This window comes from Cetorhinus maximus, chromosome 22 (genome assembly GCF_964194155.1).
Source record: "Cetorhinus maximus chromosome 22, sCetMax3.hap1.1, whole genome shotgun sequence".
NCBI classification, from domain to species: Eukaryota; Metazoa; Chordata; class Chondrichthyes; order Lamniformes; family Cetorhinidae; genus Cetorhinus; species Cetorhinus maximus.
The window spans coordinates 11,747,981-11,773,110 of NC_135900.1; the positions used below are offsets into that span (position 1 = coordinate 11,747,981).

General features: G+C 44.7%; 1 protein-coding gene across 1 annotated transcript in view; it reads right to left on the reverse strand.

Moving 5' to 3' along the window:
- Nucleotides 1–25,130, reverse strand: part of LOC144696476 (ras association domain-containing protein 3-like) — a 181,945-nt gene that overhangs the window by 100,508 nt on the left and 56,307 nt on the right. The window contains exon 2 of the mRNA XM_078567803.1: nucleotides 20,913–21,040. Coding sequence (XP_078423929.1) covers nucleotides 20,913–21,040 — 128 coding nt within the window. The remainder of the gene's footprint in view (nucleotides 1–20,912; nucleotides 21,041–25,130) is intronic.

A 25,130-nucleotide genomic window follows, 5' to 3' on the forward strand; every position in this document is an offset into this window, starting at 1 on the left:
ACACTGCAGCCTCGGAGAGTTCATACCCTGTGAAACTCCACATCTCCATTGGAGGACGAGACTCCTAGATATCATTGCAAAACTTCCTTTCTCAACGATTTCCTTCTCTCCCCTTCCTCTCATGCCAAGTACCTAGTATCTTACCCATTTTGACCACATCATTCACATTAGACTGGACATTGGGCTTTTAGAATACGGAGATATCGCAGATCAGTCCAGACCTAGGAACGATGCAGTGGGAGCTGGACTCTTGAGCTTTTGCATTTTTAAGTGTTTTTTTTCCTGTTTAGATTCCTCCCTGTTTCCTCCACCAATCGGGAATCACATGGACGGCCAGGTAACACCTTAACAGAATGCGCCATTATGCTGCTCTTAATCCGCCAATTCTTCAATGTGTTTTTATCTTCCTTTACAAACCTTCCACTTACAATGTTTCTCCAGCAACACAGGTAATATTTGGAACCTGCCCTGCGGAGAACCCTAGTTCCACCATTCCGGAACCGCTCTACCATTCCAGTGTGCTGCCTGTTAGCACATACGGTGCAGAGGCACTAGGTCCAACTACTGCCAACCTGACCGACATCAGGAACTCAGCAGAGACCAGGTATCAAGACAGAGACTCGCCCTGTCTAGTTGACACAATATTAAACCGCACGTTGAACTTGACACTCACATCAGGAGGCCTGTCATTTCACTGATTTTTACAATTCCAGTTCTGGGACTTCAATTAAAAGCACCATAATATTGATTTTGCTGATTTTTTTTTCCGGGCAAAGTTTAACATTGGCGCAAAGTGTTTTTTCAGACAAGGTGTGGGCATCGCTGGCAAGGGTGACATTTATTACCCATCCCTAGTCATCCCGAGAAGGTAATGGTTCCATACAACTGAGTGTGGCTTGTTAGGCCACTTCAGACAGTCGTTAAGAGCTGTTGGTATGGGACTGGAGTCACATACAAGGCAGACTGGCTAAGGATGCCCAGCTTCTCTCCCCTAAAGGAAAAGAATGAAACAGTTTTTTGTTTTTAATGACAATCCTGCAGCCTCACGGTCATTTCTACTGAAAATAGCTTTCTACGTCCAGATGTGCACCAATGCTAATCTTGTGTGGATCGCAAATTGGATGGTAAGGCCCAAGCTGACTCTGAAGCGAATTAGAGTGAGACTCGGGATTGCCAACTCCGACTGGATGTATTTCCGGAGATTTCATCACATGACCTCCACCCCACCCTCTACTCTCCCACCATTGGTCGCTGACATTGCCATCGTCACGATAACCCGCCTTCCCACGGCCAATTGGGAAAGCCGCCAGACTCCTCATTACTCGATTGGATGATTCTTGACTGTCAGTTAAGCAGTTTTTCTTTTCCCCCCCCATCTCTAATATTTTAAAGCCTAATAACCATGCCTCGAATGATTGATTCCGAATTAACGCAGAGCAGTACTCTGGAGATGAATCTTTAATTCCTGGAGACTCCGGGACAAACCCGGAGGGTTGGCAACTCAATGGAGCCTGCAGGCAATGCTCATCGGGGTGAAAAAAAACATGCTTGGGAAGCCTTGGATTCCATCAGAGTGTTTTATCATGCCCCTGTGAAGCACTTTGGGATGTTTCGTTATATTAGAGGTGCCATATGAATATAAGTTGCTGTTGTTGTTGTAGGTGGAAGACTGCGGGCAGCCAGCGTTCTGGCCAGCACCCATGGCAGGCGGGGTTCACCCGCCACAAGAGAATACCTGTGACTACAGCGGCACCTCAAAGCGAAAGCGCTTCACACCAACTCTACAGCAACAGTCTCCGTACCTGTAGAATGCGAATGGACAGTCCTGCAAGCGCTGCAATACAGGCCGAAGCCTTCAGTTAGTACGCGCTCCCCAAGAAGCAGCTTAAAGATGAAAGCAAAATGCTGCAGATGCTGGAAATCTGAAATTAAAACGAAAAAAGCTGGAAAGACATCTCTCCTCCCTCTTTACCCCTTATTTAATCCAATTTTAAAAAAAATTTTAGTGTTTATTTTTTAGTTATTTCTTTTTATTTATTTATTCATTTTTAGAACCTTTCTCCCCGCCCAGAGGCCCACCTGTCACTTGTTTCTATCTCGTGCTTTCACAGAGCGCCGACCCATGTTCTGCTATTAACACATTCTGCTTTCTTACCTTTATGCCACTATCAGCACCTTCTTTAGTCTTTAACACTACCACTAACACTCCCTCTGTCTAGTGTCCATGACATCTTTGTCAATCTCTCCTTAGCTCCCACCTATCCCTGACCTTCTATCTTACTCCACCGCCCCCTTTAACAGTATAAAATCCATCACGTTTCTACTTCTCTTTAGCTCGAAAGAAGGTTCATTTGGCCTTGAAAATGTTAACTCTGTTTCTCCCTCCACAAATGCTGCCAGACCTGCTGGGTTTTTCCAGTATGTTTTTGTTTTTGTTTTATACTATATATTACAAGCAGCTTAAAGCACTAGTGTATCCCAACCCTCTCCGGCAGTAAAATGATCTCATAGCAAAAGATTAAAGTACGTGCTGTAGAACATTGTTTACACGCCAGTCAGAGTTGATTATAAATCATCTCAGCAGCGCTCAAGGTCACAGTCAGTGCAGGAAAAGCAGCCACCTCTTTGTTTACTTTGCATTAGGCGTTTGTTAAAATCTGGTCTGGAACCAACTTTTCACAGGTGGTTTTTAAATCGCTTGCGGTGTTGAGTTAGCCTGTGCGACACGAGCGCTCAAATGCTTCATGCATTCCCTCTGTCGCACTCAACCTCGATGCATTTAGACGTTCCGTTAAAATGGAAGAGAGAAGAATCTCAGAAAAACGCGGGAACCATCTGTAATTGAGTACACCACCATGGGATTCTTGATCCGTAGATTTTGCGGTGAAATAAAGCCAACCCATCCTTTCAGAAATACAAAAAACAATGTTTATTTCCTTTTTAAAAAATTTATGGGGTGAGTCCGATCAGCAGCTTCCCTTTAATTATTATTTTTTGAGTGGGCGGGTGATTTATTTAAGTGCGAGGCCCCTTTAAGCGTTTTTGCACACAGCTGATAGGCAGTAATTTTTGGGTAGCTGTGCAGTTGCCCAGTTTACAAGGAACTTTGCCAATCAGTGGGCTGCACTACATGTTCACTTGCCATGGTTCATATCTAGCCTTGTCTTAGCAAGTGTTTTTGTCAGGCTGACTTTGAAAAGATTAGACAGGCACATCACGGAAAGACACAAATAGTCGTTTGGTCGCACAGAACTTGAGTATTGCTGAAAAAAGACATTTTGTCAAAGCTTTTCATCTTGCACTCATCAGGACAATCGCAAGAATATTAATGTCAAGGGAAGCAACAACCTTCTACTGTATGAGAAGAGAGTGCTGATTGGTTGGCAAGTGGACTCTGATTGGTAGGGGTGTTGCCATGGAGAATGCACCAGCTAATGATGACTGACAGTTAACTGCCCAGCGTCATTTGAAATTTAAACCAGGCAACTTGACTCTGATTGGTCAAGGCATTGCCCTGAGGAATGAACCAGCGAATGGCGATCACTTATTTTGCTTAACTAAAACAGGTGCAATGTGTGTACATGTTCTTTCTGTCTGCAAAGGACAGGGCCTTGTGTATTAATATATGTAGCATCTAGTACACGCAAATGCCCCACACTGTGAGCCCAACTGACAAAACTGACAATCTTGAATTGATTGTCAGTGTAATTTTTAATACATTGAGGATTATTTAGCAAATATTGTCCAAGCATGGAATCGCAACGAATGTTGCACACCGTGTTTTGAGTTTTGCAAGCACGGGCTGGTTGGTTTGTACCTTGCCCGTTGCAAACAGTGGAAGGAATGTGCTGTTTGATACAATCCCGCCAGTCTTTGGGATGTACAGTCTACATACCTAGCATTGAAATTCATATACCACAATACTCATTTCTGAGACAGTATAAAGTTGTTGCTTCCTTTGACATTGCTATTCTTGCCACTGTCCTGGTGAGTGCAAGATGAAAAGCTTTGACAAAATGTCTATTTTCATCAAAACTAAAGACACAAGTCTCAGGTTCCGATCACTGAGGTCCTGCTATTCACAACCCGGGCTACATGATTGTACAGTTGGATGTTGGAACTGGCAGTATTGATGCACTTGTGTAAACACTTGGCCACTCACAGGGACGGCCAGGACCCCTGCACCCAAGAGTAGAATCATGGAATACCATAAAATCGTACAACAGAGCAAGAGGCCATTCGGTCCATTACAGGGCATTGGTCAGACCACACCTGGAGTACTGTGTGCAGCTTGGCCACCTTACTTCAGGAGGGACATACTTGCATTGGGGGCAGTTCAGTGGAGATTCATTAGGCAGTTTCCTGGGATGAAGGGGTTGTCTTGAGGGGGAAAAGTTTAGAAGGATGAGATGGTCTTATTGAAACATATAAGATTCTGATGGGGCTTGACAGGGTAGATGCTGAGAGGATGTTTCCCCTTGTGAGGGAATCTGGAACTAGGGGGTACAGTTAAAAATAAGGGGCTTCCCATTTAAGATGGATATGAGGAGGAATTTCTTCTCTCAGGAGGTTGTTAGAGTTTGGAATTCTCTCCCTCAGAGAGCACTGGGACGATGAGTATATTCAAGGCTGAGTCAGACAGGCTTTTGGCTGACAAGGGAGTCAAGGGTTATGGGGACAGGTAGGAAAGTGGAGTTAAGGCCACAAGCAGATCAGCCATGATCGTATTGAATGACGGAACAGTCTGAAGGGGCCGAATAGCCAACTCCTGCTCCTATTAGTTATGTTCTTATGTGTGTTAACTAGAGCAACTAGGACTCCAAACTATGCAACTGGTGAAAACTAGGCTTTATTTTTTTATTAATGTCTGTTTCAAGATGAGGGTCTTCCCTCAATATTTTTTATATGTGAAATGGAGAAATTTGTAGGATTAGGGGGAAACAGTAGGAGAATGGGACTAATTTGCTGGATCTTCAAAGAGCCACCCAGACCAAGTGGCCACTTGCTCTGCTGCACAATTCAATGGTTCTACATACTTCATGCAAAGTGATTTTTTCGTTTATTCTTTCACAGGATGTGGGCGTCACTGGCTGGGTCAACATTTATTGCCCACCCCTAATTGCCCTTGAGAAGGTCATGGTGCGGTTGGAGGAGATCCAGGGTGGTGGTGTTCCCATGCATCTGCTGCCCTTGATCCCCTAGGTAGAAGAGCTTGTGGGTTCAGAAGGTGCTGGAATGTTCTAAGGCCGCCTTGACTACTATTTGTTACATTTATTTTCCCACCTATTTCCATTATTTTTAAATCTACAACTAATACCTTGTCAGTCTTTCCACCCCACTCCCACTAGAGCTGTACCTTGAGTATCCTGCCATCCATTCTTAATTAGCACATTTTCTTAGATAATATCACCACCTTCAACACCTCTTTGATCCTTTTGTCTGTGACATCTTTTGATTATCTGCTCCTATCACTGCTTGCTTGTCCCTACAACCACCCCACCCTCAACTTCTCTCCCCCCGCCCCCCACCTTAAACCAGCTTATATTTCAACCCTCTCCTAACTATACTCAGTTCTGTTGAAGGGTCATGTGGACTCGAAACATCGACTCTTTTCTTCTCCACCGATGCTGCCAGACCTGCTGAGTTTTCCAGGTAATACTGTATGTGTTACATTGTTGTTCTACAGATATGATGTTTAGTCCACATGATCTTTTCCATTAATCTGAACGGAATTTGTGAGACTTGTTACTTGTGTCTGCTTTGTCACCAGTTTTGAAAATGGGCACATTAGGCTGTTTGCAGTCTGACTGACTCCACCATAATAGTCAGTTACCTGCTGAATCTCCCACCTAATGTTCCTCTGCATCCTAATCATCTAACTCTGGGGAGCTATTTGCCTTAAACCCTTTCAGCTTGTCTAAGCCTCCACCTCCCCCTTTTCTCAAAGTCATTAATTTTGCTGTACTTTTGTTTTCTTTCAGAAGGTGTTTGTGCTTAGGAATGCTTGAAGGTTAATCATTTAGATATTTACTATTTCATACATTTCCCTGGCAGCCCAGCAAAGGCTAAGCCAAATCATTTGCAACCTACTGGATCCTGAGATGAGTTTCCAAACACATACCTGCTCCATCAATGAAAGTGCACCCGGTTACATCTGTAACCATCGCCCGACTCTGCCCCTACCTCAAACCCTCTATTGCTGAAATTCTCATCCATCCTTTTGTTACCTCCATAAGCTTAAACTCATCCAAAGCTCTGCTGTTTGTACCCTGCTCACCGCCACCCCTGTGCTCGCTGACCGATTGGCTCACTGTCCGACAACGCCTCAATTATAAAATTCTCATCCTTGTTTTCAAATCTGTCTGTGGTCTCGTCCCTCGCTTTCTCTGTAATCTCCTCCAGCCCCACAGCCGTCTGAGATACCTGCGGCCCCTCCAATTCTTGCCTCTCGCACATCCCTTATTTTAATCGCTCCATCTTTGGTGGCCATGTCTTCAGCTGCCAAGGAGGCAAGCTCTGGAATTCCCTCCCTATATATCTCAGTCTCTCGAATTCACTCTTCTGCGTTAAGTCACTCCTTGAAAACCAAACTTCCAATCACCTACAACAAAAACAAAAATAGCTGGAAAAACTCAGCAGGTCTGACAGCATCTGCGGAGAGGAACACAGAGTTACCGTCTCGAGTCCATATGACTCTTCATCAGAACACAAGAGTCATACAGACTCGAAACATTAACTCTGCCTTCCTCTCCGCAGATGCTGTCAGACTTGCTGAGTTTTTCCAGCTATTTTTGTTTTTGTTTCAGATTTCCAGCATCCACAGCATTTTGCTTTTATTCCAATCACCTACCCTAATATCTTCTTACGTATATTTGTTTGCTGATACTCCTTGTACTGCATTAAAGCCGCTAAATATAAATACAAATGCTGCTGTTTCCAGACTATTCCTGTTCATACAAGGCCCATTTTCTTGCTTGAGGAGAAAAAAGATTCAATTCTCCGGTTATTTCGATTACGCTGCACGTTTAAGGTTACACAGAAGGCATTGTCCACCAGAACCGTTTTTGAATTAACGGGTAATTTAAATGAAACAATTGAATTAAGATGAAGATTAAGACTAATAACAGTTTCCAGCATGCTGGCTGCACTTTGATCATTTTCTTTTGTTTGCCAGCTGTGCATCCATCTCTGTGAAACACGTTTGTTTTTACTTTATTCATAATATTTGGAAACGTGCATTATGTAACAGGTCAAATTTGACATTACATAGAGTTTAATACAGCTCAATTTCTTCCAATGCAGTACACGAGGTGCCTCACGACACTTACCATTTACAGGTTATATTTACAATGTACATTTACGTTTCACATCACACATATTCTCTGGTGCATACACAGGTTTACACAGGCTCCAGCCCCTCAATAAACTGTGGTGAGAGGGACTTAGACTGTGGCCTTTCCCCAGTGAGCCTTTGGGGTGGCTGCCCCAGCCTTCAGTGCGTCCCCCAGCACGTGGTCTTGGATCTTGGAAGGTGCCAGTCTGCAGCACTCAGTCATGGACAGCTCTTTGCACTCAAAGACCAACAGGTTTCTCTGTAAAGCAAGTGGCACACAGAACGGAACGGGAAAAAAAAAACGCTTCCTGTCTCTGGGTGTGGAGGAAGGCGGAAGGGCTAAGAACCAGTAATGTTCCTTTTCAATCAGTATGATGCCAAGCTTCCTGAGTGCTGGATATGTCCGGGTCATTCTGGGCAATTGTGCAGGTCTTATTTTCTCACCTTTCTTCTGTGTCCAACTCTAAACTTACCCAGAGCTCAGCTGGAGTCTATCTGGCTGATCCCTTATGTTGATTCACAAATGAATCCACAGGATGTACAGTCACACACCCTCATGAATGACCACTCTGAACATCACACCATTTTTACTCCTTTTGAAAAGACACTGAGATGGCCAAACTTGAATTAAATTATATTTGTAGTTACTTGAATGAATTGAATCATTGTAAATCTTGGATACCAGCAGTAACTAGAAAGGGACATTCTACTCATGCAGACCATGCTTTAGAGGAACATCTATAGTAACTTAATTTAATTGCAGAAGTAAGAAAGAACGTTCACTTATATGATGCCTTTCATGACCTCAGGACGTCTCAAAGCACTTTAGAGCTAATGAAGTGTAGGCACTGTTGAAAAGTAGAACATGTGAGAACAAGTTGGGCACAGCAAACAGATAAAAACAAAAAGCTAAAAGCTACTGCGGATGCTGGAAATCCAAAACAAAATAAAAACAGAATTACCTGGAAAAACTCAGCAAGTCTGGCAGCATCGGCGGAGAAGAAATCAGTCAACGTTTCGAGCCCTCATGGCCCTTCAGCAGAACTGAAGCATAGTTTCAACAAGGGAGAAATATAAATTGGTTTAAGGTGGGTGGGGGGGAAGAGACACATTGAGGGTGTGGTGTGAGCAGATAATCAAAAGATGTCAGAGACAAAAGGGTCAAAGAGGTGTTGAAGGTGGTGGTCTTTGTCTGAGAAAAGTGCTAATTAAGAATGCAAGACAGGATATTCAAAGTACAGCTCTAGTGGGGGTGGGGTGGAAAGACTAAAGGTTTTAGTTTTAGATTTAAAAATAATGGAAATAGGTGGGGAAAGAAGAATCTATATAGATTATTGAAAAAAAAGGCGGGTGGGGGGGGAAAGAAACGGGGTGGGGATGGGGGGAGGGGGAGTTTAAGATCTAAAGTTGTTGAATTCAATATTCAGCCCAGAAGGCTGTAAAGTGCCTAGTCGGAAGATGAGGTGCTGTTCCTCCAGTTTGCGTTGGGCTTCACTGGAACAATGCAGCAAGCCAAGGACAGACATGTGGGCAAGAGAACAGGGTGGAGTGTTAAAATGGCAAGCGACAGGGAGGTTTGGGTCTTTCTTGCGGACAGACCGCAGGTGTTCCGCAAAACGGTCGCCCAGTTTGCGTTTGGTCTCTCCAATGTAGAGGAGACCGCATTGGGAGCAACGAATGCAGTAGACTAAGTTAGGGGAAATGCAAGTGAAATGCTGCTTCACTTGAAAGGAGTGTTTGGGCCCTTGGACGGTGAGGAGAGAGGAAGTGAAGGGGCAGGTGTTGCATCTTCTGCGTGGGCATGGGGAGGTGCCATAAGTGGGGGTTGAGGAGTAGGGGGTGATGGAGGAGTGGACCAGGGTGTCCCGGAGGGAACGATCCCTACGGAATGCTGTCAAGGGGGGTGAAGGGAAGATGTGTTTGGTGGTGGCATCATGCTGGAGTTGGCGGAAATGGCGGAGGATGATCCTTTGAATGCGGAGGCTGGTGGGGTGATAAGTGAGGACAAGGGGGACCCTATCATGTTTCTGGGAAGGAGGAGAAGGCGTGAGGGAGGATGCGCGGGATATGGGCCGGACACGGTTGAGGGCCCTGTCAACGACCGTGGATGGAAAACCTCGGTTAAGGAAGAAGGAGGACATGTCCGAGGAGCTGTTTTTCATGATGCCACCACCAAACACATCTTCCCTTCACCCCCCTTGACAGCATTCCGTAGGGATCGTTCCCTCCGGGACACCCTGGTCCACTCCTCCATCACCCCCTACTCCTCAACCCCCACTTATGGCACCTCCCCATGCCCACGCAGAAGATGCAACACCTGCCCCTTCACTTCCTCTCTCCTCACCGTCCAAGGGCCCAAACACTCCTTTCAAGTGAAGCAGCATTTCACTTGCATTTCCCCTAACTTAGTCTACTGCATTCGTTGCTCCCAATGCGGTCTCCTCTACATTGGAGAGACCAAACGCAAACTGGGCGACCGTTTTGCGGAACACCTGCGGTCTGTCCGCAAGAAAGACCCAAACCTCCCTGTCGCTTGCCATTTTAACACTCCACCCTGTTCTCTTGCCCACATGTCTGTCCTTGGCTTGCTGCATTGTTCCAGTGAAGCCCAACGCAAACTGGAGGAACAGCACCTCATCTTCCGACTAGGCACTTTACAGCCTTCTGGGCTGAATATTGAATTCAACAACTTTAGATCTTAAACTCCCCCTCCCCCCATCCCCACCCCGTTTCTTTCCCCCCCCCACCCGCCTTTTTTTTCAATAATCTATATAGATTCTTCTTTCCCCACCTATTTCCATTATTTTTAAATCTAAAACTAAAACCTTTAGTCTTTCCACCCCACCCCCACTAGAGCTGTACTTTGAATATCCTGTCTTGCATTCTTAATTAGCACTTTTCTCAGACAAAGACCACCACCTTCAACACCTCTTTGACCCTTTTGTCTCTGACATCTTTTGATTATCTGCTCACACTACACCCTCAATGTGTCTCTTCCCCCCCACCCACCTTAAACCAATTTATATTTCTCCCTTGTTGAAACTATGCTTCAGTTCTGCTGAAGGGCCATGAGGGCTCGAAACGTTGACTGATTTCTTCTCCGCCGATGCTGCCAGACTTGCTGAGTTTTTCCAGGTAATTCTGTTTTTATTTTGTTTTGGGCACAGCAAACAGCTTTAGTGATAATGACCTGATAATCTGCTTCAGTGATGCTGGTTAGGGGATAAGTATTGGCCAGGTTGCCTGGAGAGGGGGGAAATCTCCTCTTTTCGCTTTCGGAATAGCATAGTGTGATTTTCTTTGCATCCACCTCAGGAAGCACGCGGGTCTCGATCTGAAGTCTCATCTGAAGGACGGGAGCTCCAACAGAGCGGGGCTCCCTTAGTACCAGGCTGAGGTGTCTCGATTATGAGCGCAGGTTTCTGGTGTGGGACTTGAACCAATGTTTCCTCTAAGCTGTGCAGCAATCGGCAACGTGCCATGCGGGGAAGAAACAGGCAGTGCACTAGCAATGTTCCCTTTAAGATGAGTGGCTGTGCTTCAATCTTAAAGGGCTCATGCAGTGCAACAGGCCGGCTGTGCATAGCGAATAGAAGTTAGAAGGAACATTGAGTTAATCTCCTGACTCAGTGGAGAGAATGTTACCCACTGAGCCACGGTTGATACCTAATTGTGACCTTTGCCATCTAGAAGGACAAGGGCAGCAGATACATGGGAATACACCAAGGTTCAAGACGGCAGCTCACCACCACCTTCTCAGACTGAAACAAAATTTTTTACTATTTATGCATTGGATGTGAGTGTCGCTTGCTAAGCCAGCGTTTATTGCCTATCCCTAATTGCCCTTGAGAAGGTGGGTGATGAGTCAACTTCTTGAACCGCTGCACTCCATGTGGTGTAGGTACACCCACAGTGCTGTTAGGGAGAGAGATCCAGGATTTTGACCCAGCGACAGTGAAAGCGATATATTTCCAAGCCAGGATAGTGAGTGACTTGGAGGGGAACTTACAAGCAGTGGTGTTCCCATCTATCTGCTGCCCTTATCCTTCTAGGTGGTAGTGGTCATGGGTTTGGAAGGGGCTGTCTAAGGAGCTTTGGTGAGTTTCTACAGTGCTTCTTGTAGATGGTACAGACTGCTGTTACTGTGCGTCATTGGGGGAAGGAGTGAATGTTCGTGAATGGGGTGCCAAGCAAATGGGCTGTCTTGTCCTACATGGTGTCAAGCTTCCTGAGTGTTGTTGGAGCTGCACTAATCCAGGCAAATGGAGAGTATTCCATCACACTCCTGACCTGTGCCTTGTAGATGGTGGACAGGCTTTGGGGAGTCAGGAGGTGAGTTACTCACCCCAGGATTCCTAGCCTCTGACCTGCTCTTGTAGCCATAGTATTTATCTGGCTAGTCCAGTTCAGTTTCTGGTCAATGGTAACCCCCAGAATGTTGATAGTAGAGGATTCAGTGATGGTAACGCCATTGAACATCGAGGGGCAATGGTTAGATTCTCTCTTATTGGAGATGCTCATTGCCTGGCACTTGTGTGGCGCAAATCTTAGTTGTCACGTCAGCCCAAACCTGGACATTGTTCAGGTCTTGCTGCATTTGGACATGGACTGCTTCAGTATCTGAGGAGTTGTGAATGGTGCTGAACATTGTGCAATCATCAGCGAACATCCCCACTTCTGACCTTATGATGGAAGGAAGGTCATTGCTGGAGCAGTTGAAGATGGTTGGGCTGAGGACACTACCCTGAGGAACTCCTGCAGTGATGTCCTGGACCTGAGATGATTGACCTCCAACAACCACAACCATCTTCCTTAGTGCTTGGTATGACTCCAATCAGCAGAGAGTTTTCCCCCTGATTCCCATTGACTTCAATTTTCCTAGGGCTGCTTGATGCCACACTTGGTCAAATGAGGCCTTGATGTCGGGGCAGTCATTCTCACTTCATCTCTGGAGTTCAGCTCTTTTGTCAATGTTTGAACCAAGGCTGTAATGAGACCAGGAGCTGAGTGGCCCTGGCGGAACCCAAACTGAGTGTCAGTGAGCAGGTTATTGCTAAGCAAGTGCTGTTTGATAGCACTGCTGATGACCCCTTCCATCTCTTTACTGATGATTGAGAGTAGTCTAATGGGCAGTAAATGACCTGGTTGGATTTGTCCTGCTATTTGTGGACAGGACATACCTGGGCAATTTTCCACATTGTCGGGTGGATGCTAGTTTTTTAGCTGTACTAGAACAGCTTGGCTAGGGGTGCGGCAAGTTTTGGAGCACAAATCTTCAGTACTATTGCTGGAAAATTGTCAGGGTCCATAGCCTTTGCAGTATTGAGTGCCTTCAGCCATTTCTTGATATCATGTGAAGTGAATTGAATTGGCTGAAGACTGGCATCTATGATGCTGGGGACCTCCGGAGGAGGCCGAGATGGATCATCCACTTGACATTTCTGGCTGAAGATTGTTGCGAATGTTTCAGCCTTATCTTTTGCACTGATGTGCTGGGCTCCCCCATCATTGAGGATGGGGATATTTGTGGAGTCTCCTCCTCCAGTGAGTTGTTTAATTGTCCACCACCATTCACAACTGGATGTGGCAGGACTGCAGAGCTTAGATCTGCTCAGTTGATTATGGGATCACCTACCTCTGTCTATCACTTGCTGCTTATGATATTTGGCATGGAAGTAGTCCTGTGTTCTGGCTTCACCAGGTTGACACCTCATTTTAAGGTATGCCTGGTGCTGCTCCTGGCATACCCTCCTGCACTCTTCATTGAACCAGGGTTGATCCGCTGGCTTGGTGGTGATGGTAGAGTGGGGGATATGCCAGGCCATGAGGTTACAGATTGTGTTCGAGTACAATTCTACTGCAGCTGATGGCCCACAGCGCCTAATGGATGCCCAGTCTTGAGTTGCTAGATCAACACACAACATGATGAAGGGTATCCTCAATGTGAAGACAGGACTTTGTCTCCACAAGGACTGTGTGGCGGTCACTCCTACCAATACCGTCATGGACAGAAGCACCTGTAGCAGGCAGGTTGGTGAGGATGAGGTCAAGCATGTTTTTTCCCCTTGCACCCATCACCATTTGCCACAGACCCAGTCAAGCAGGACTTGACCACCTCGGTCTGTAGTGGTGCTACTGAGCCACTCTTGGTGATGGACATTGAAGTCCCCCACCCAGAGTATATTCTGCATCCTTGCCACCCTCAGTGCTTCCTCCTAGTGGGGTTCAACATGGAGGAGCACTGATTCATCAGCTAAGGAAGGGCGGTACATGGTAATCAGCAGGAGGTTTTCTTGCCCATGTTTGACCCGATGCCATGAGATGTTGAGGACTCGCAGGGCAACTCCCTCCCGACTGTATACCACTGTGCCACCACATCTGCTGGGTATATCCTGTCCCACCGGCAGGACAGGGAGGGTGATGGCGGTGTCTGGGTGATCTGTAAGGTATGATTCCATGAGTATCACTATGCCTGTGAGACAGTTCTCACAATTTTGGCACTAGCTCCCAGATGTTAGTAAGGAGGACTTTGCAGGGTCAACAGGGCTAGGTTTGCCGTTGTCATTTCCGGTGCCTAGGTCGATACCAGGTGGTCAATCTGGGTTCATTCCTTTTTGTTGACTAACTAGGCCATTTCAGAGGGCATTTAAGAGTCAACCACATTACTGTGGATCTGCGGTCACATGTAGGCCAGACCAGATAAGGATGGCAGATGAGTGAACCAGATGGGTTTTTACGACAAGCGACATGGTCAAATTTTTTATTGAATTCAAATTCCACCATCCCACCACGGTCCCCAGAGCATTACCCTGGGTCTCTGGATTACCAGTCCAGCAACAATACCACTACGCCACCGCCTAGTGCAGTACAAACATCGTAAGGCACTGCCTATCTTGATTATCAGCAGGACAAGTCTACAGCAAACTCAGTTAATGCAAGTAGACTAGGCAGCAATGTAGTTCCAGCTTTTGATAAATTACTACAAATAGATAACACTTTAAAAAAACAATGTAATTAGACCGAGAAAGTTGTCTATCTGTTAGTTTGCTTCTGGCTGTTGTGAGCAAAAGCAATATGTCAGGCAGAACAAGCTGGAACAATGACGGCTGTGTCTAACAGGTATTCATTGTAAACTTAAGATGGTAGCTGGCCAAGTGAAATACCACCTAAACACTGTTAATTTGTCTCTGCTTTTTGTAGCAGATCAATGCAGTGTGACACGGCAGAACATCAACAGTTCTCATTAAGCAAACCCACGGTGGTGGTTGTCAGCTGCGGCTCTGAGTCAGAAGTTTTGTGGATTCAAGAGCCACTCCAGACTCTCAAGCGCACGATTTAGTCCGACACTCCCAGTGCTGCACTGTCAGAGGTGCCGTCTTTCAGATGAGACTTTACACCAAGGCCTTGTCTGCCCTCTCAGGTGGACATGGCACTATTTTAAAGGAAGGCAGGGGAGCTCTCCCTGGCCAATATTTATGCCTCGGGCATTATTGAAAAGGGAACAGAATTAATGTTTCAAGTTGCATATGACTTCAGAACTTAAGAAGAGCCATATTTGACTTGAAATGTTAACTCTGTTTCTCTCACCACAGCACTTTCTGTTTTTATTTCCGATTTCCAGCATCCACAGTATATTGCTTTCATTGTGCTAAAAAAAGAGGTTATCTAGGTCAGCAGTTCCCACACTGTGAGAAACAGCACATAAGGGACCGTGAGAAATTTCTAAGGATTGCAGTTTTTTTCCTGGTTATGCCTGCAGTCAAATAAAGGAAATTCCTATAACGTGACTGAATGCATTGTCATTCATGCAGAAGGTGTTCAGTTGTCATGGACTGTTCAAGAATTCAAAATGAGAGCACATTTTCAAAAAGGTTAACGATAAAAAGATCAAACCCTGAAGCTAGATGCAACACTACTTTGCTCCTATGTGACTGAACAGCGCAGATGGCCAAGTTCCTCCTCCTCAGAGACTGTGCCCCACACTGGCACTGGGGCCCAGGTGCCATCCAGCCCTGCCCTTGCCCTGCTCGTCTTTCAGTCTCTTCATCCAGGCCATGGGCCCATGTCCATGCCCGCTTTACTGAGTTTCAATGCCTGACCCAGGCAATGAGCCTCTCAGTGATGCTTCCACTGCTGAACTGTGGCCCATCAGAGCCCAACTCCGTTACCCTGGTGCTGTAGAATGAACTGGGTTCCATCATCAATAACCTCAAGACCATCAACCTGGACTTCCATTGCTTTCTGGCCAAGGTCCATGAGTGGCTCAGATGAAGCAATGGATTGGTGAGTACATAAAATAACAACATTTTTACTAAGTACTATAAAAACAGATTTTTATTTTTGTATGATGCATTATATGTTGATCTATAATATACCCACTTTAATAATTAGATATTGAATGTTACTGTGCTGCTTTATTGCTGTTGTGGTTTCATTGGCATCGAAGTTGTGTTAATTTTCAAATGCTAAAATGGGAATATTTGTACTGGAAAATATTTTGGGATGCTGTTCCAGATCATTATCACATTGCTGACTTTTGCTGTGTGCAAATTGGCTGCAGTATTTCCAACATTACAATAGTGACAACAGTGAAGGAAAGTCATTCCCTAAATGTCACTACATTGCAAAGCAGATGTCTGTCAGCTGATAATTGTAGTGCAATGGCCTGATTCTAACTGTTTAATATGCTAATCAGACACTGTGCACATCACCACAGGAAGTGACACAATTTCACATGATTTGCTTTCTTGTACAGCCTTGTGGAAGATGTAACTAGCAGTATGATGTGTTCTAATAAAGGCTATGTTTTACATATCTCAGCATACTCATTATATATTCTGCATGAGTTGAACAATACCAAGAATATGATGTAATAGTTAGACCGTACCTGGAGTACTATGTACAGTTTTGGTCCCCTTACCTTAAGAAGGATATTATTGCCATAGAGGGAGTGCAACGAAGGTTCACTAGACTTGTTCCCGGGATGGCGGGACTGTCCTATGAAGAGAAATTGGGGAAACTGGGCCTGTATTCTCTAGAGTTTGGAAGAATGAGAGATGATCTCATTGAAACCTACAGAATACTTAAAGGGATAGAGAGGGTAGATGCAGGTAAGATGTTTCCCCGGGTTGGGAAGTCTAGAACCAGGGGACACATTTTCAAAATAAGCGGGGAGCCACTTAGGGCCGAGATGAGGAGAAATTCTTTTACTCAGAGCGTTGTGAATCTTTGGAATTCTCTACCCTAGAGGGCTGCGGAAGCTCGGTCACTGAACGCATTTAAAGCAGAGATTGACGGATTTCTAAGCACCAATGATGTAAAGGGATGTGGGGATAGTGTGGGGAAAAGGCATCGAAGTGGACGATCAGCCCTGATCACATTAAATGGCGGAGCAGGCTGAATGGGCTCAATGGCCATTTTCTATAATGTTTCTATAATAATCAGGTGGGTTTGGTGTTTTATCCCATGAAACATGTCTGAAATTCAGCCCAGATGTACCTTACTGGTTTCAAATCTTCAAAGTACATAGAAATATTGAATATGACTTTGCAGATAAAGTAACTGGCTGGAATTTTATGACCCCATTGCAGTGGGGGGCATGGCCCTAAAATGCGGCGAACCATTCTAAACTCCATTGACTTCAGCAGGGATGTAAAATTCCACTGTGGTAAAATTCCACCCTCTGACTAAATTACAACTATTCTTCATCTTAACTGAATGAAGCGCGTAAAGGAAAATAGGTTTAAAAAGTCAAGGCAGTTTCTCATTACTTGAGTTCCCTACTGTAGCCAAGATCCATTAAGATTCCAGAAGTTTCTGCCATCTTCTGGCTCTTTATGCAATTACCTTCACTTTAAGGACCCAATCTACTGGAGTTTAACCCTCAAACCATGGTGAAGATCAATGAAGAATTGATCTCACTTTCATAATTTTAACATAATTACTTGCTCTCCAGCTGGAGTCATTCCAAAGATCCTGATCATTAACCCATACATTATTTTATTAATGATATTAAGGACTCTCCCCAATGGCTTCACCACCAATAGAACCTCTCTCTCTTCACAATATTAAACTCAGTTCCTCTCCACAACAGAGTAACACTTGCCAGCAAGACAGAAACTATTATGTTTCAATATGTACAATTATTCCTGTCCATATTATATCGCTGAAACCTTCCATTCCAGGGTAGGTATTTATCAAAGCAAAAGTTAATCAACGCTATACAAACTGCTTTTGCTATGGCACAACATGCCTAGAACTCGCTCAGTGAAAAGACTAATCTCTAAACTCCATTGAGGCTTTTTAGTTAATATCCCCTTAGTTCTACATTCATCCAATCTAAGCTAAATAAATGACTCTATACTTGACTGAGCTGGTCCTGGGTTCAAGCCCCACTCCAGGACCTGACCAGAGACTAAGCTAATGCTTGTTTGGCTTGTTGCCCTTTAATTGTGTTGTCTTCCGGCTCGATGAGGTTTCACTTAACTCTAGTGTCTAGAAGATGGTCAGTATTTAGTTTTTCTTAAAACTGTTTATTTACACTATTTACATCCAAGACCTCGTGTTATTCTCTGGATGAAGCCTGCTCAGCGCCTTGCTCCCTTGGTCATCTGACGCTGATGTCATGCTTACATTATCATTAACATCACTGTCTAATTAACATAACCATTAACCCTTTACTGTCCAACACTCAATGCTTTTCGATGAGACATTAAACCGAAGCCTAGTCCATCTATTCAGGTAGATGTATAAGGTTCCATGTCACTATTTGATAAAGACCATGAAAGTTGTCCTGGTTTCTTTGCCAATATTTTATTCAACAATGAACACCACCAAACAAAACTAGTCATCCATCACCATTTGTGGGATGATACTGTGCACAAATTAGCTGCAGTATTTGCCTACATCACAACAGAGACAACATTAAAAAAAACATAATTAATTAGCTCCAAGAAGCTATGGAATGCTCTGAGAATATGAAATGCACCATATTAATACCTTTGTTTCTTATTTTTTTTACAGTATCCATTTCTCTTAACACGTTAAAAACCCCAGTCTCTTCAATCTTCCTTTCTCCACCAAATGGACGTCCAGGCTTGTGAGTCTATTTTCTGACTTGGAGTCTTGGAAACAACCACATCCTCTCTTTGTAGGACTCGCCACACTAATGTCTTTTTGAAGGCAGAGTGTTCAAAACTGCTCAAGAGTTGCTAATGCAGCCTCATCAATGAATACATAGATCAGAATAACTTGCTTCAACCTAAGATCAGACAACATACAGTGTCCCACATCCCTGACTTTCAGAGTGCAAGGCCTGTTGCACAGCAGGCCCCACACTACCTTGGTGGGGTAGTGTCTTGTTTCAATAATCAGGCGAGCCAGGATAATTGAAGACAAGGCTCTGCTGCCAGCTCTCCTCCACCTTCACAGCCATCAGCCGATCCACCATTGAAGGATTTTGTTGTGGTGGGAACTTATTAAATGGCCATGTCACAGGGTGTTGTGAAGTGCGTTTGTAGGGGTTTTGACTGATGGGCCACCACCCTCTACCTCACCCCACCCTAAACACCCTGCCACTGCGGGCCACAACTGCCTATTCATCAGGAGAGGGGGGTTCCTGCTTATTTTGCAGCTATTTGGAGGTTGTTCTGGCAATTGACCAGTGCATACATTGAATGACCAACAAATACCCTCAAAATTATGCCATTTTCATATTTGCCAAAGTACACGTATTCACTGGGTAGCCATGTTTCGGTTTCCAATAGCCATTATGTTATGTAACAGTTCACACTATTAAAGCACAATTTCCCCATCAAGGGTCAGATAATGCATCCCGTGAGGAAGCCCTGCTTCTCACCAATAAAAAACACGCTTTGTGCCATCCATGCCCAGGCAGACTGGTACAGACAAAAATTGCCAGAAAATCCCTTGACACGTTAGACAACAGTGAAATGTGTGAGCAAGGCATATGTACATGAAGCACTCAAATCAGTTGCTAAATTAGTCCACAAGGGGTAAATTTACCCTCTCCAATAGGAGAGCTTGAGGCTTTCAGAAAGTACCATAAAAATGTGTTTCTGGATCAACTGCAGCAAACAAAGTTTCTTCATCCACCTTGGCACATTCCTGCGCAATGCTTTGATCATGACCCACTTCCTACAGAGGGCTGATCAGTTCACCACCCCATCCAGGGAGCAGCAACGATAGGGCAAATGTATGACTTCATTGCATGGGTGAGTGAATGGCGGAGTAGATCACTTGCCCGGTAACAGAACCCGGCTGGGTTTTTACTCCAATGGACCCAACACAACGGAAATCAGGTGGATTCTGTAACAGGGCAGGTGATTCGCCCTATCAGGTTAACATTCATGTCGTAAAGACAAAAATCCACCCCAATAACTCTTTCACCTGCTATAACGTCCACTTTATAAGCCCAAATGCTCTTTGATTTGCAGGTCCAAGTTAACACCATTACTTTGAGACACAAAGAGAAGGCAAAACCGAAAAATGATTCTAGAATGAAACAGCGTTATAAAATATTCTCTTAAAAAGTGCTGATGACAGCCCCAAGAGTCATCAGCCACAAGTGGCATTCTGATTGCTTTGTTTTGACTGCAACACTACAAAAGTGAAGATCAAAGGAAATATTCCCATTGGCTACAGAGTACCTGGCCATCTATTTTGACTGGCTAAACACTAGTGAGGATTTTTAGAAAATGAGCACACAAGCCTACATATACAAAGGTCTCCATTTTTGGCTCTTCCAATCCCGAGACCACACAGGTTGAAGTTAATTATTGGGCCCCAAATTGCTGCCCCTGGTTACTCCTCGCTAACAATTATCATTGATAAAGCACTCTTCATGTGAAGCAAGATGTCACACTGCACTTCAAGATAAGGGATCTAATGGACATGGGGCCTGGAATAGAGGAAGAGAATATAGCGGCTTCACATGGGATCATAAGCATGATCAAAGAGGAAGGTTTTGGGAAAGCTTCCAACTGCAGTGAGAGAAAACTGGGTAGGGAATTCAAGAAGGCAGGGGAGTAGTAGATGTACAAGCAGCCATCGATGGTGGAGCAAAAAGAGTAAAGACATAGACAGAGTAAGGGCACAGGGGGCTGAGGGTGTGTGCAGGAATATGAGGCAGGTGGCAATAACATAGAATAGAGCAAAGCCACAGAGAGATTTGAAAACAAGGATGAGAATCTTGAAATCATCATTATAGGAAATAGGGAGCAGTGTAGCTTGGAGAGAACTGGAGTGATGGGAATGCGGTATTTAGTGTTGGAGGAATGGGAAAACCGCAAACGAGAAGATGGTGGGACTTCATGAGTAAGTTGAAGATTGTGGAAGAAATGGGGGAAAAACTGCAAAGAGCTGGACAGGTGAGAGCACAGTTAGGTAGAGCACAGAAATTGAATCCGGGACTTTATCATTTATGGTTGGACTACATTAGGAGGTGCCTTTACCCAATAGGACAGAATGCAACTTGATGTAAGAGACTCAAATACTTTTACAGCTTATTGAAACATATCATATTCAATCTTGGTTGAAACCAAATGAATAAAAAATATACCTCTTCACTCCTGAGGTGTCGTTGCACCACCTTACCAGGACAGGGGCTAGGATCTGTTGATTTATCATTGTGTTGACAATCAAGCTGGACTAAGTCTCGGCAAAGAGTATGACAGGTATACTTGCAGTCTGGAGAAAACAAAACAAGAATAGTTTATATTAGTCGATTGCAACAATTCACTCTGCAACTAATGGTGATGGCTTGATGTATTACCTGACTCAGTAATATACAACCCAGTTTACAATGGGCGGAGTTTCACCCATGTCAGGCAGGGTCAGCGGGGGCGGTCAAGAGGCTAACCACCGCCCGCGATCAGGGCCGATTAAGGCCCGCCCAGCGTGAAACGCGAGCAGCAATGCTCAGCGTTGTCTGTGTGAGGGGGCGGGGAAAGAGCAAGCTGGGCGAGCGTGAGCTTTGCACTTGTGCACAGGGAGTGCACGTTTCATAATCTCCCCGAGGCACACAGCTGCCTCGGGAAGGTGAAGAGATAGGAAAAAAAAGTAATAAAAAATAAAAATGTAATGAAACATGTCCCCTCATGAGACACATGAGCAGGGACATGTTATTAATGAAAAATTAACGTTTTTATTTTATTTTAATTTGCTTTTGGAAACCTCATCTCGACTGTGGATGAGGTTTCCAAAAAAAATGCAAAGGCCGCTTGGCGAAAAACTGAAGTCAATTGATAACTTAATGGCCTTAACTGGCCTTTTAATTGTCAGCGGGCGCGCCGCTGACTCCAGCGCACCCCCGCCAACCGAACTATTACGCGACTGCGCGTTGACATCGGCACACTCGGCCTGTCGTCAACGCGTGTCATTTCACGCTCGAGCAGGCTGGGCGCGCGCTCGCCCACCGAGCAAAACTTTCTGCCCAACGTAAAGTTTTTAATCTTCAGTCAATATGTGGCCCGGCCTGGAAGACAAAAAGTATTTGGTTACCATCTTTAGGAAGAGGCATTCAGGCCTTGCTGGCAACTAATATTCCAATACTAAATAACCTAGGTTTTTTTTTATTCATTCATGGGATGTGGGCTTCACTGGCTGGGCCAGGATTTATTGCCCATCCCTAGTTTGCCCTTGAGATAACTTCAGCATTAATAGATACTCAATCTAATTTTCCTATTGTGAAAACTCAGTTCCCTCTACCGGATAAGATTATTTTCCCCCCCTTCCCAATTTAGAGGTAGTATCCCTGAAGCATTCGCCATTCCCAGAACCGGAGGTTTCATCACAATGACCAAATCAAGGTCTCAAACTTATACTACCTGGTCTCGATTAGAGGTGGGGCAAGGACAGGCAACTGTGGGCAACAGGTGAATGAAATGTTGGTTTCAAAGACACGAGTTTGATGATTTGTAGCAATTTTAAAATTTTTTTTATGGTATGAGACTCTGTTGTGTTAAAAAAAGGAAAAACTTCCACCACTGCATTCTTTTAATCATCTTGGGTTTGAGGTGCATAAATTATGGATTGATAGTTTCAAACTTATTTTTCTTAACATCACTAAGAAAACAATAAAGAGGAAGGAAGATGATGTTTGTCCCACACTTTCCTCAAGGCCCCCATTCTTTTCACTGATTTCTACGTGTTCCTGTGTTCCGACGTACACTATGACAATTCTGAGGAAATCTGAGTATAAGTTCTCCTGAGCAAGATCGGTGCGAAATTGGAGGAAGTGGGATCAAGGAAATTCTGGGCCAAAGTGTCATCGTCCATTCCGTCCTTCAATCCTTGCAGTGGAACTCGAACCCATGGCCATCCAACTCAGACAGGAGCACTATCAGCGAAGCCAACCTGATAACCGTGTCATGGAAATGTACTTTTAAGACCAAAAGCGTTGGAAAGATGGTACTTTTTCCAACAGAAAAGGTTGTGTGAAAGAGGCGACTACAGAGAGAATATAAAACATGGAAGGAAGCGGTGCTTCGCAGCCAATGAAAGACTTTTGAATTGTAGTCATGTAAAGACAGCCAATTTGCGCATAGCAAGCTCCCATGAACAGCAATGAGATTAATGATCAGATAGTCTGTGCCATGAATGTTGGCTTGAGGGATAAATATTTCCCAGGTCATTGAAGCTCCCCTGCTCTACTACGAATAGGGCCAAGACATCTTTTACATTTACTTGTGAGGGCAGAAGGAGACTTTGTTTAACGCCTGACCCGACAGACAGCATCTCTCACAGTACAGCACTCCTTCAACAGTGCACTGGGGTGCCAACCTGGATTATGCCCTGCAGCCTCCAGCTTGTAGCCAGATCTACAGCCTCAGAGGTGAGAGTGTGACCACTGAGCCAAAGGCTGAAAGTGTTGATGAATGTAAGTATTGGTATTGTCATTGGACTGGTAATCCAGAGACCCAAAATAACACTCTGAGGACCCGGGTTCAAATCCCACCACTGCAGATGGTAAATATCTGGAATTAAAAGTCTAATGATGACCATGAAACCATTGTCGATTGTCATAGAAACCCATCTGGTTCACTAATGCCCTTTAGGGAAGGAAATCCCATCCTTACCTGGTCTGGCTTACATGTGACTCCAGGCTACACAGAAGTGTGGTTGACTCTTAAAAATGCCCTCTGAACAAGGGCAATTAGCGATGGGCAGTAAATGTTGCCTAGCCAGCGACGCCTGCATCCCATGAATGAATTTTTTAAAAATACCTTACAACTGCTATTGCCTGGCAAACAGCACGACTAAGATAGTCCAAGTGGGACATATATAGCTTTGCATCTTAAGAGGAGTGATCTTTTACTTTCCTTTCTTTATTATGCAGCCTACCTAGCTAAAAACACACAAGTGCATTTAAATATCTCTGTACAGGTTATGGCAGCTTTGCTTTGAATAAACTGGAATTTACTGTGGCTGGAGGCAAAGAGGTCAGTGAAATAATCTTTACATGGTGACAATCAGGGATAATCTCACTATGAACTGAAACGCTGCAACGACACTTGTTGATCCCACCAATCCCTGGAGCCAGGGGTCAGTTTTGCAAAGCTAGCGTTATCCGCAAGTTTGGATGGGAGAGCATCAGACAGAGATTAGCATCAACAGGAGTTAACAAAACCCTCCCAACCTAGAGCACAATTGCAGCATTAGAGCTTTTGTGCGTTAAAATAATAAAGCAGGCATAAATAATGCAAAGGCATGTCATGACGGCAGAAAAAAGTCTTTAAATTCCACTTGCTGCCGTCAGGAGCAACGTTAAAGAAAAGGGCACGACCCCCCCTACCTGAAGGTTTCCTCCTCATCACCTGGAACCTGATTTTGCCCGACAGTTTGCACATAGCTAATCCCATCATGATATTCCAAATCACAGGAAGGCTGCTTCCCCAGCGAGGCAAGTCAATCTGATGTCGGCTGACTCAGCACCAGAACAAACTTGTCACAGGGCAGCATGCAGCTGTGACTGATCAGTGGCCAAACCCCAACAAACTCTGCCTGTCTTGCTCACCAGCCAGCCCCTTTTTGCAGGCTTCATTTGCCTGCCTGCCTGTTGACAAAAAAAACAGTGGTCGTTAACTGGGGTTTTGTGCTTTCTTTTAATTCTGTTGGTATAACATTTGAATTTCAAATGGGGTGCTATTTTAAATGTACAAAAATAACCCTGCTCAAGGACTATCGATACTAAACGCAGGAGCTGAGGTGCAAATCAAACAGCGCGGTACTTATCTATTCAAATGAAATGCAAGTTGCATACCTGATGCAGAAGCAGCCAATCAATCATCCAATGTTCCATTCGTTTACTGATTAGATGTGTGCAGTGCTTTCGAGAGGACATCTTTGCTGGAGAAACCCAACCATTTAACACATCGGCAAAGAGGGTGGCAAACTAAGTACAAAGAAGATCTGTTTTAAAAAAAAATCTATCAAATGCTGAGATGTGCATAGTGCTTGGTGTAGGGATGGGTTTTAAGGAGGAAGGAGTGGAAGACGGGCTTTAGGGAAAGAATTGCAGCAAGGCAGAGTATGGGGTGGGGACGGAGACTGAAACCTCCACACCAGAGCTTTCTGAAGCTCGGAATGTCTCAAAGTCTTTGTGTCCTTTTCTTTGAATCCCTCCACAACCTCACTCCTCACAATCCCCGAAACCTCTATCCACCCTGCAGCTGCTCCCAAATCCTCTTTCCTGACTTCACCCCCCCCACACCTCCCTGGCCTACATTTGGTGGCCCTGCTTTCAGTCTCCGTCCCCACCCCATACCCTGCCTTGCTG